The sequence below is a fragment of the Nelumbo nucifera genome, chromosome 7, assembly GCF_055504915.1.
Source record: "Nelumbo nucifera cultivar China Antique chromosome 7, China Antique-T2T, whole genome shotgun sequence".
In the NCBI taxonomy this organism is placed as follows: Eukaryota; Viridiplantae; Streptophyta; class Magnoliopsida; order Proteales; family Nelumbonaceae; genus Nelumbo; species Nelumbo nucifera.
In genome coordinates, this window is record NC_142655.1 from 49,620,487 (window position 1) to 49,633,507 (window position 13,021).

Genomic DNA, 13,021 nt, shown 5'->3' on the forward strand with positions numbered 1-13,021 from the left:
TTATTACAATCATTACCCACTACTGAGACTCTAACCAATTCTGGTATTTCCCTATGCAGATTCTAATCGCTTAGTCCGACGTCGCCTTCATCCTCCTGGAGTACAGATTGCGAATCGAACGACGGGACTGAGTGCCTTCTTCTGCTGCTACCTGGGTCTCATCATGGGCCTAAACCTGTATTGGGTGTCGTGGACCTTGTGGGCCCCCATCAGAAGACCCCTTAATTGTAGGGTGGAAGTGGATGGTCTAAATTGGCCAAGTCTTTCTGAGAGGGAGAGGAGATGGTTGGAAAGAAACTTTGAGGAGGAAATCAAACAAGCAGTTTTCTTAATGGATAGATCTAAGGCTCCTAGGCCATATGGATTTACGAAGGCCTTTTATCAAGATTGTTGAGACATAGTTAAAAATGATTTATTTGAGGTCTTTGGGGAGTTTGAGGATAATTTTGTTGTTAGCCCTAGAGTTAATGCTACTTTTTTAGCTCTTGTTCCCAAGAAGGTAGTCACTAAGGCCTTGTTTGGCAATGTTCCCACATGTTCCTGTTCTTTTAGAAATTCCTATTCCAGAACAAGAATTTTATTTCTTGCTCTTCAGGAGTAATAGTTTTGTTTGACAAATTGTTCTTCCAGAACGAATTTTTGTTCTACAGGAATAGAAATAGTGTTTGGATAATGAAACTATTTCTTAACATCAGTTTTGCAAATCCACCCACATTTAGCCTAAAATTAACCATAAAAAACAAGTGTCGTTGTCATAGCAGTGTCTTCATGTTGTCACCACCTAAGCCTAAAATTAACCATAAAAAACATGTGTCATTGTCATAGCAGTGTCTTCAAGTTGTCACCACCTAATCCTTGATCACTTGCCAAACAAAGCCTAAGCATCCTAAGGATTTTAGACCAATCAGCTTGGTGACTAGCATTTACAAAATTCTAGCAAAGGTCTTATCCTTGAGGATCAAAGTTGTACTCCCTTCTCTAATTAGTCAAGCTCAAGGTGCTTTTGTATAAGGCAAACAAATAATAGATCAAATCTTGATAACTAATGAATGTGTGGAGGAGATGAAGAGATCGGGTAATAAAGGCTTCATCTGCAAATTGGATCTTGAAAAAGCCTATGATTTGGTGGATTACAGCTTCATCTTAGAGGTGTTAAGTGTGGGTTTGGGGAAAGATGGTGCAATTTGATTAAGAGCTGTCTCACTTCTTGCCATTAATCCATCCTTGTCAATGGAGTAGTTAAGAACTTCTTCCCATCATGTAGGGGCCTAAGACAAGGTGAACCACTCTCCCCCTTTCTGTTCACTCTTGTTGTTGATGTGTTAAGTAGAATGATTTCAAAAACAGATAGGGAGGAAACTGTGAGTGGATGGAAAATAGGAAGAAATAGTATTCCAGTGACCCCACCTTCAATTTGCAGATGACATTATAGTCTTTTGTGAAGGAAGTGATTTGAGGAAGGTAAGGAACCTTAAGAATTTAATAACTTTTTTTGAAAGTGCCTCAAATCTGAAAATCAATTTTGAAAAAAGTTGTGTGGTTGGAGTTAACATGGATGATCAAGAATTGGAGGCTATTGCAAATTGCTTAGAGTTTTCCACCTCATCCTAGCCCTTAACCTATCTAGGTCTTTCCCTAGGAGCTAACCCAATGGATAGTCGATTTTGGAACCCCGTTGTGGAAAAGTTTGGAAAAAAGTTGGCAAGTTGGAAAAAGAATTATGTTTCTTTGGGGGGTAGAGTGACTTTGATCAGATTCACACTTGCTAATTTGCCAGTTACTTTTTGTCTGTCTTTAAGATTCCTACTAGGGAAGCTAAGAAGATAGAGAAGATGATGAGGGATTTCTTGTGGGAGCTGGGGCAAGAGAAGAAGAATCATTTGATTAGGTGGGAGGTAGTTAGTTGAAGTAAGGAAGGAGGACTAGGACCAGGGAATCTTGCTCATAAGAATGACCTTTCTTGTGGTTATCCCCTAACTAGACTTTGTGCAAAGAGCAGAATGAGGACTGTTACCACTTATTGATTTCCTGTTCCTTTTCTGCAGCTATTACTAATTGGGTATTTGATATATTTGGTTGCAGGTGGAGCTTGCCAGTTAAGGTAAATTTGTTGTTTTCTCCATCTACCTTTGTGTAGGCCATGAGAAGAGGGAGAGTTATGTTAAAGTGTAATAAGAACAGCTCTCCTGTGGACTATTTGGGAAGAGAAATGCCAGAATTTTTCAGGAGAAGGAAAGAACCATTCTTGAGGTCAAGGAATGCATTTTGACAAGGGCTATTCTGTGGCTAAAATCCTTAAAACTCTTTGAAAATTACTCCTTCGATGATATGAGGAGGAATTGGTCTGCAGTTGCCTTCACTTCTTCTAAGAAGCCTAGAATTCAAGTAACTTGGATCCCACCTATGGAGGGTTTTGTTAAGCTAAATTTTGATGGGAGTAGTCAGGGCAATCTAGAACCGTCTGGTATTGATGGTGTACTGAGAAATGAGAACAGCAACATTCTTTCTCTTTTTTCGGGACCAGTGTGAATAGGAGACTTTGTGAGGGCTAAACTCCTAGCTGCAGTATAGGGGATACAGATTGCTTATCAACTTGGAGTGCAGAACTTAATAATTGAAGGAGATTCCAAGGTGGTAGTAGGATGGTTGGCTGACCCGGGTACTGTAACTTGGGCTTTAAGGATACTTTTAAAAAGGTTAAATGGCTTTCGAGGAATATGACAGTTAGGTTTCAGTGAGTAGATCAGCTAATGCCTTGGCTGATTATCTTGCTAAACAAGGGGCTAATCGGGTTTCTTTGTATTGGGCTTCTCTGTCCTTTGTTTTGTTTATTAACTAAAGGGTTGATGGTATCCTCCATCTTCCCTCCTTAAAGGGGAGGTAGCATCTTGTGCCTCTCCCTAAATTGTACTCTCTTTGGCTATGATTTAATAAATCTTACTATTCACTGATCAAAAAAAGGTGATCCAAAGCTGGTAGTGGAGTGGCTGAGAAAGGAAGAAAAGGGATTCTGGTTTTCAATAATGAAAAGAAGAGATTCAAGTGGCTTCCACAAATTATGGAAGTGAAATTCAGTTGAGTTACAAGAACTGCAAATGGGTTTGCTGATGTCTTAGCAAAACAAGGGGTGGGAAGGAATCAACTGCTTTGGGCTCAATTGTAATAGCAATTTTCTTTGTGGAGAGCTAAGAAAGTTTACCTCTCCTAATATTGTGATCATCTTTTCATAATTCTAATAAAATTCTGTTATTGATAAAAAAGTACGAAGAAAAGGGTAGCATGTCTTCCTTCACTACTATAGGCTCAAGTGAACCAACTTGATTTTTCCTCCTTGTAATCTATAAAAGCTTTTGAGAATCAAAGGGAAAAGAAATAGAAATAAGAAAATGCAACTGCCCCAAATGAGAATTAGACCACAAAATTTAAAGACATCCACAGGAAAAGAAAAGGGAAAAAATTGAAACACACAGACTCAAAATTCTAACTTTCTAACTTGGCACTACCAAACCTCCACTGTACTTCTGGATAAGCTGTTGGCCAGTGAATTCACTGATCATTGGGTCGAATTGAAGTAGATATTTGTTGTTGAAGCCAAATGATTAACCTCCCTAGTGTGCTTCCAATGGTGACCATTACCACCATTCTTCATCCAGAAAAATAACTACCTGGCATTCCCCCCCCAACTGTCAGTTGCTACAAACCTAGGGAGAACATCGATCTCAACCAATGAAGTACAAGATAGCTTGAAACAGATTTATCTTTGTGTATCTTGTCCTTCTCAACCAATGAAGTACAAGATAGATTGAAACCAGATTTATCTTTGTGTATCTTGTCCTTCTCTATTTATTCTATCACATACCCCCACTGCCTCAAAAACCCATATTTTATACAGCATAGCCATAGAGCAGGGGCTGTATATTGGGAAGATGCAAACTATACAAGTATTCATGTATCATCAGCCCTTGAATATTTACCAAAAAAAGACTTCCAAATATAAAAACAAAATTATTTATAATTCCCTCCTCAAAAAGTTTGTGATTCACCAGCCATGAGTGAATCATTCTTACCATTCTTTTAACCACCATCTCTTCAGAACTTGCTTTATTTTCAAACACTAGGGCATTTCTTTCAGCCCAGATAGTCCAAAACATAGATGCTGGAATTGTACTCCAAGCAATCCTGCTCCTATTGCTCAACCCCTTCAGGGACCAGCACTTCAAGAACTCCATGACCAATGCTGGAAAACAACCATTTGCTGCAAATAAGCCAATCAGCCTCATCCAAATACTATAGGATAACTTGCAATGTAGAAGCAGGTGATTCACCAATCCATATTCCTCACAGAACACAAGAAAAAGCATTTTCAAACTTCATCCCTCTCCTCAAAAAGTTGTCCGTTGTCAAAATTCTGTCCAAAGTAGGAGCCCACAGGCCCCACACAAAAAAGGCCACTTTTGAAGGGACCCCAGCACACCAAATTCTGCAGGTAGGGAACTCTACATCAGGGATCCATGTCAGCTTGTTGTAAAAAGACCATCATTCAAACTATCAATATTACAATAATCAAATATTTTAAATGACAAAAAATCATTTTTTTTACTGTTATGGCTGATAATTTGCCGGATCTTTTGTCACATCATATACAGGGCATACTGTATCGATACTTTGAACCTTGAAAAAGACTTGACAGAAAAATGTCCTGATTTCTCCCATGTCCATGACCTTTTTTACACCCTGCTTCTGTCCACCTCTATGCTGTACAACTTTTGCAGCAACTCCACAACAGACTCACTTCCCTGCCATTTAAGTTCCTTCAAAATTGGAGGTTCTAAATAGTACAATTATTATGTATTCCAACATAACCAGCAACGGAAGCCTCCTTTTTTTTAATCAGCAACACAGAAAAGATTTCGTTAATTAGAAAAAATTAGGTTACAACAAGAAGTTGTGAAAATAAAAACCAGCTTTAGAAGCTGACCCAAACGAAGATTACATTTGAGCCCAAAACATATGTGTTCTATGAACCCCTTGTTTGGCTAAGCTATCTGCCAAACTATTGGCAGTTCTCCTCACCCATCTCACTCGGATTGAGATGCCGTGTAACCCCCTCCCCCTTATGCAGCCATTTTACCACAGTTTTCAAGTCTCCCTCAATAATCTGTCTACTAATACCCCGTTCTTTGGCCTTTTCAACCCCATACACTGCTGCCAAGAACTCTGACCTTGCCACATCACCTTGCAGCCATTTTACCACAGTTTTCAAGTCTCCCTCAATAATCTGTCTACTAATACCCCGTTCTTTGGCCTTTTCAACCCCATACACTGCTGCCAAGAACTCTGACCTTGCCACATCACCTTGCTCCACAGGACCAGAATATAAAGCAAGTATGTTCCCATTTTAATCCCTAATTGCCCCTCCCCCCCCCCATACCTAAAGGGCCCGGATTACCCAAACAGCTCCCATCAAAGTTCAGTTTTTTCCAGCCATTTATTGGGGGAGACCATGTGTCAACAGATCTCTGTCTTGTAGATGAGGATGCAGCAATAACACCCCAAGCTCTGAAAAATCCTCAATTGAAGTCTGAAAACAGCTTCATGCTCTTTGCCCAGTGTGCCACTCTCTTTTATTTTATGAGTAATATAAAAAAGATTTATTAAAATAAAAAGGATTACAAAAGAGGTGACTAGATGGCACCGTGTGCCACTCTCATAGCTATTGTTTCTACCAAGGCTTCCTTCTTTCCTTTTTCTTCAAATATTCTTGCATTTCTTTCCTCCCAACCAGTCCAAAATAATGCTCCTACCCCTCTTTTTTGCATAGCTAATGTCATTAGGGCTAAACAAACCATCCAGCCTATCAGGAGAAGACCACCTGCAGCCAAAGAGAGAAACAAACCAATCCCAAATAAAGCTAACAAAAAAGCAGGAGATTAGAAGATGAACTGCAGTCTCATCATTCAATTTACAAAGGACACACCAGTTGGGGGGACAAGCACCACTTTGGTCTTTTTCTTCGGAGAAGATCATAGGTATTAATACAACCATGAAACATTTCCCAACAGAAAGCACTGATTTTAGGGGGAATGGGAGAAAACCAAATTTCCTTTATTGAGAAAGAAAGGGAAGAGAAGGTGGCTACCAAAGAATGTAAGGACTTACAAGAAAACAACTCATCATAATTGGGACCCCAAACTCTAGAATCCATGCCACCTTCACCCAAGAAAACTGAATTCAACAAGCCCAACAGCTCAGTCACAATAGGAAGTTCAGATTCTCTAAGGTTCCTATTAAAGCCAAAATTCTAGTTCAGTCTTTAAGGATGGTGATGCTGACTTAGAAAATCAGAAATAGGCCTACCCTTAAACCTAGAAAGGTCAAAAAGAAAAGGGAATCTGTCACCCATAGGAGTATCCCCAATCCACACATCCTCCCAAAATCTGATTTTCTGACCCAAAGCCAAATCATACCTGATATGATGTAAAAAGGTAGGAAGAATTTCAGGAATAGCCTTCCAGGGGCAGCAAAGGTAGCTCTATGAAAACATCCAGCATCCCATCCATAGCTTGACATGCAATGAATATTTGCAACAATCTTGTGCCATAATTTCTCATTTTCTTTGGGAAACCTCCATAGCCATTTGCTGAGCAAAGCCCGGTTCTTCAACTTAACATTTACCAATTCCCAATCCCCCTTTTGCTTTCAATTTCTCATCTAACCAAATGATCCTTCTTTTTTTCCCCCGGCTCCCAAAAAAAATCCCTCGTGATTTTTTCAATTTTCCTCACTCTCATGTGGCATCCTAAACACTAACATGTAGTACACTGGAAGATTTGCTAGGGTAAGAGCTAAATGCTTCTCAACCCTTTCCATCACTAGAGAGCAAAAACTAGCTGATCTAGGGTTATTTCCTAGAGGCAAGTCTAAGCATTTTATAGGCCATTCTCCTTTCTCATGGCCTAGGGAATCTGCCATAATCCTCAGAACATCCTCTTCAATGTTGGTCCCAACCACTAAGCTCTTTAACCAATTAATACTCTTCAATGTTGTTTTGTTATGGAAAGGCTTCCATCAAGGTCTATCATCTTCATTTTTTTTTTATCAACAACTCAAGAAAATTTTCTTAAGATTAAAGAACAAAACAAACAGTACAACAAGAAGTTGTTAGGTCAAAGTCAAAGACCCTTTACAGCAAAGATCCCCCCCCACACACACACACAATTAACATTGACCCCAAAACAAATGCTGCCTATGAGTTCCTTGCTTAGCCAATCCATCCACCAAACCCTTTCTCCTTTTTTCAACCAGCCAACGACTATTTTTGAGTCCCCTTCAACAATCAGCCTCGTAATTCCCATATCCTTAGCTTTTTGCAGCCCAACAATAGCAGCCAAAAATTCAGCTCTCACTGAGTCACCTTGATCTATAGGTCTGGAATACAGGCCACATATATTCCCATTCTCATCTCTATCATCTTCATCATCATCTAAGCCTTGTCCCAACTTAGGGGTGCAAATGGATCGGATCATGATCCGATCCGAGATCCGATCCTATTTGGTCGAATTCGAATCACCCCTACTCGAATCTTTGGATTGGATTGGATTGGATAATAGGATCCGATCAGAATCGGATTGGATTCGGATCCCCCCATCTGATCCAATATATATTATATATTTATAAATATAAAATGCATATATATATGTTATTTATTTATAATTATTTTTTATATGATATTATTATAAATTTGTTATATTATTTATTTTTTATAAAGAACATGTATATATATGATGAGAATAATTAAAAGATACTTGTATTTTTTGTTTTTACTTTATTTAAATTAGTATATTTTATTTTTCTTTTAATAATTTATTAATTTTTAAAGAAAACAAGTCAGATCGGATCAGATCCCAAGATCCGACTTACCGATAAGATTCGAATTCAAACCGAGTCCTATCAGATCCAGTCAGATCGGATCCGACATGAACAATGTCGGACCGGATTCGAATATACCCTGATTTGAATCCAATCCGATCCATTTGCTATCCCAACTACATGGGATTGGCTACATGAATCCTTTTTTGTCATTCCATTCTATTCAGTGCCATATCCATTGTTAAATTATGAGCGCTTAATTCTAACTACTTCATCCCATATCGGCATTATCCTTTTTGGTCTGCCTGTAGCCCTTCTAACCCCTTAACTTGTAACAGATAGCTTCTTCTTACTGGTGCTGTAAATGGTCTTCCATGCACATGACAAAACCATCTTAATGTACTTTCTCTCACTTCATCACCTATCAGAGCTACTCTTGTGTTCCTTGATATGACTTCATTTCTGACCCCTATCCTTTCTAGTTTTTCCATCATTTATCTCAGCATACAGATTTCTGCCACACTCATTTTTTGGACATTTTGATTGACTGCCAACACTCTATATACAACATTGCTAGCCTTATAGCTGTTTTATAGAATTTCCTTTTTAACCTGAGTGGTAATCACAACTTACCCAAAAGGAATGCATTGATTTCTTTCACCTTCCTTACACCCAAACCCCCATTTTTCTTAGGTACAAAAACCTTGTTCCAATTCACTAGGTTGTATTTAAAATCTTCTTCCCATCCTTGCACAAAAAATCTTGCATTCGTTTTTCTAAAGTTGCTGAAATACTTGATGGGATGGGGAAGAGTGATGATAGTATGTTGTAAGAGAAGATGGAACAATTTTTATGAGTGTAGGTTCCCCCCTTTTGAAAGATTTTTGGACTTCCAAGAAGCCAACTTCTTCTCCATGCATTCTACAATAGGACAACTTTTATGAGCGTAAGTTTCACCACCCTTTGAAAGATATTTGGACTTCCAAGAAGACAACTTCTTCACCATGCTTCCACAATCAGCTCCCAAATGGATTTAGACATGCATTTTATTCCCAATGGCATCCCAAGAAATTAGTAGGAAGCTTGCCTATCGTACACAACTCCAACTGCTATTATTTCAGTTTTGTGTATGTTCATGTGGAGACCAGTCACAACTTCAAACTGTCTGAGGATAGCCATGAGAATTTCTGGTTAATCTTGCAACGCATTGCAGAAAAAGTGTATAATCAGTGAACGGAACAACTCCTATTTGGTCCCCTCCTACTTTGAATCCTTCCAAGAAGCCCTTTCTACCATTTTGCTAAATGTCTCCATAATGCAAACTTTAGTTTGAATGTTTTCCTTAATTCCCCATCTTAAACACTTTTTTTTTATCAGCAACACAGAAATGATTTCATTAATAAAAAATAGGCATGAGTACAACAAGAGGTTCCCCATCTTAAACATTTATTTCTAAATGTTTATAAATTGCACTTTTAAGCATTCAAAATCTATATGAATCAAAATGACATTCCTATATTCACAATTTGGTCCAGGTTTGGACTGTGTTGTGCACAGATATTTTTGTCTATGTAAATAAACATAAAGAATAATTGATAACCTGAAATGCCACCTCAATAAACAGAAGAGGATAATAGACCCATAAAACCAATTCCATATTCATTCAAAGTTATTTTCCAAAGAATTCATTTCATGTAGTGTAGAATATTAAAGAATGAGACTTTGTGTCATTATAATGAAAAGGATTGATTAACAAAGGAGAAGGTATATGCCTTCAAACCCTATAACCAAAAGAGGGAATTCCAGAAAAGCCGACTTACAAAGAAATTGTACACAAGAAAAAAAAAAAGAAAACAAGAGATACAAAATAAATTGTCTAAATAAAAAAGGGCATGTGTGCAAAACATAAAGACTGCATTTAGTTGATTATTCCTGTGCAAGAACTTCCATATAAGTTTTGAATCATCCAAACCACATTTAGATAAAAAGCATATTATTAAAGAGCAATGATATTGAAAATTAAACAATATAGCATTTTCCAATTATCTAACAGAGAGAAAGATCCAATATGCTTACTGTAAAGTTGACACCCAAGCTCTGGCAGCACCAGGAGTTTCAGCACAGAGGAAGTATTCTTTCTTCTGCGGGGTACCAATATCTAGTAAATATAGTTAAGAAGAATTCTATCATGGCACTGAGAGCACCATCCTTAACCTATAGACCGTCAATCAACCAATAAGAATCAATATCTAAATCTTCCCTAGCATCGAAAATAAATTTTGAGATATTGCTACAAGTGGATACAGAAACAACAGCCATCATATTTTGGTAGTCCACTGAAACATATAAAAATAGAAAAATAGATCAGTAAACATCTTAAACTCACTCAGACAACTAGCCATTTACAATAACAGAAGTAAAATTTTATACTGATCTTACTGAAAATTTACAGGAGAAACTGTAATTGTACTGTTTGCATCAAATATGATAGTTCCCTTGACAACTGCTTCATTCCTCCGTGTCCTTCAGCATGAAAAAAATGGGGAAACAATATTAAAAGTCTATGCATTGATGTTTAAGAAAAATGATAATAGCAGAAATAGAAGCTTTTTCAAAGAAATACATCATGATACACTACTTGTATTCCATTTTGCCTGTGGTAGGGTCTAAGATCACCCATCGCTCATTCCATTTCCTTAGCTGTTCACAACATTAACATCATCAGAAACACAAAATGCAACAAAACGACCCAATCAATGTCAGAATAAGGAATAAGGAGGGAATGCCAAGCTGAAGGCTTCACCCCTATAATAGCTTACTGCACTTGGGAGGCTATTAATGAGTTTGTCTTTTCTAGAAGAGTCAAGATCCAGGTAATGTCATTTAGAAAATAATATTTGGAACCAGGTGCCTCCAAACATTGTGCTTAATCCATCTTCTTCAAAGAGTAAGAGAAGAAATATCCTTTGTAAATGGTCTCCTCCTAATAGAGGTTTGTCAGACCATATCATAATGTGGACCTGATTCAAAATTATCCTTAACAGTTTTCATGGTTGAGTTTTAGGAACTACAAAATGTTATTTCTTTTTTATCAGCGTGGCATTAAGGAGATTCAAAACAGTCACAGCAATTTTTGAAAGCCTGAATGAGGAAGAGGCTATAAATTGCATCACATGATAGATTATATAATACCATGATTGTTGTAAATTCTATAATTAAGGGTAGAACTGATGTTCCATGGCAGTAAATGCCTCTCAATGAAAATATTTTGGGCCTCAGTTATCAATTTTTGGACTGTTGTTTGTATAATAGTAGAGTTGTTAACTGGGCAGCAGATAGGCGAAGGGATCTCCTGCAAGCACAGGCATCCAACCACATATTGGGAACATCTCCCTGTAAATTTAACATATATGTATGGGAGAAATTGCCAATGTGTGACCAGATGCCATGTGCCCAGATTTGTGCTTGCAAGAGATCCAGACTTGCATATAGGAGCCACTGCTTGGTGCAATGGTAAAATCTCATGCTCACAAGCATGAGAAAACATGTTCAAATTTGAGAGGAGCCATCTTATGCATAAAAAGATGCCAAAGGTTAGGTCCATATCCAGTCCACCCCTCCCAAGCCACCAAATAGATGGGACCAGCATTAGGTAATGGCCTTTTATAAGGTGGTTCACCATTCACCAAATTAAATCTTCTCAACCAAAATGAGTTTGGACTATTCCTCCTTAAATGATTTCAAGAAGTCCTCGTGAGGATGCAAGGTTCTTCCTTTACTAATCCATATAGCTTGTCTTTACCAAAAAAGCAACTACTCATTCAGATCCCTTAATCAAACAAGCAGACTCCTTAAATGATTTCAAGTTTGAAGCAAGTTTTCATAGTCTGCACCTTTATTATATTCCCACACCAGCAACGCTTAAAATTTTGAAACGTTGGACAATACCATAACTATACTAATTATGGATTAAAAAGTATTAAAAATTTGATCTATTTCCATATCAATTATTTTGCACCATCAGCAAAACATAAATCTGATGACTTAGAAAGGACAAGGACTGCCAAAGCTACATCACTAAACTAATTCCAATGTGAAGTCTTGTCTTGTTGTCTCTCAATCTCATGGGAAGCATTTTTGTCTAGCTAATGGGTTAGAGAAAACAGAGATCATCAAATTAAGCATAGAATAAGCGAATCAACCTTAGATTTCACCACAAAACGGAAAGCTGAACACCAATTGATACTAGGACCTATGTTTAATTTGAAAAAACCTAATTTTCTGTAGCCATTGGTGAAAGTAAAATGAATCAACTAAAACGATCCCTGAGCTTCAAGTTTCATCAGCAATCCTCCACTAAGTTTTACTAGGGAATACTAAACTTCCATAGCTAAATAGAAATCCTGAAACTCATACCGTTTCAGATCTCTTTAGGAGAGGTCCCTGCAACAGATTCTTTCCCGAACCCGACGTCAGTTGCCTCTTGATCTTCTCCAAGCTATTCCCAGTCTCATCTACTCGCTGCAATATCAAAAGATCCCAAGAAAACAAGAATTTTAGAAATCAAAGAACTCTAACTGTCGATTCACACAAAAAGGGAAAAAAAAAAGAAAAAAGAAAGAAGAAAAAAGAAAGAAGAAAAAAAAAAGAAAAGACAACTGATCATCCCTTCATTCTTCCAATTATGTACAGGAATTAAAGAGAAACAAAACCCTAATTTTGTAAAGGAAAAATAAACCACCAACCGGAGAATTCCCATTGGAAGCCATGGATGAGAGGAACCGAAGAAAATACAGACTTTTATATAAATTGCAGAGACTTATTTATTGAATAAAATTTGTTCTTTTGTTACTTCGGGGCTGTTAGGTTTCGTAGACTTGCAGGTTGGCCGTTGACGTCTATACAGACTGCCGTTTGCTTCCGCTCTGTAGCCTTTTACAGCTCCCTTACTTTACGGGTGCAAAATGGGCTGTTGGACGGGCCCAATCCGAGCCCGACTCATCCAACCCGAAATTTCATGCGGACAGGAAGCAGGATTTGGATTTTTGCTGATTGGGCTGGGCCCGAGTTTGAACTTTGGGTAACCCGAGCACGACACTAGGACCCAATTGACCCGCCTAAGCCCAAGTGATCAACCCGAGTCCAATCCATC

General features: G+C 38.0%; 1 protein-coding gene across 2 annotated transcripts in view; it reads right to left on the bottom strand.

Moving 5' to 3' along the window:
* SWAP70 (Pleckstrin homology (PH) domain-containing protein) overlaps window positions 1-12,799 on the bottom strand; it is a 32,599-nt gene extending 19,800 nt beyond the window's left edge. The window contains exons 1-6 of one of the 2 annotated variants that reach the window (XM_010273994.3): window positions 12,615-12,799; window positions 12,286-12,390; window positions 10,508-10,569; window positions 10,309-10,392; window positions 10,174-10,205; window positions 9,946-10,027 (exon numbers count right to left, since the gene is read on the bottom strand). In XM_010273994.3, coding sequence (XP_010272296.1) covers window positions 9,946-10,027; window positions 10,174-10,205; window positions 10,309-10,392; window positions 10,508-10,569; window positions 12,286-12,390; window positions 12,615-12,638 — 389 coding nt within the window. In that variant the 5' untranslated portion in view covers window positions 12,639-12,799. Of the gene's footprint in view, window positions 1-9,945; window positions 10,028-10,173; window positions 10,206-10,308; window positions 10,393-10,492; window positions 10,570-12,285; window positions 12,391-12,614 lie in introns of those variants that run through there. The other variant, XM_010273995.3, reaches the window with a different exon arrangement.
* Window positions 12,800-13,021: the final 222 nt, after the last annotated feature.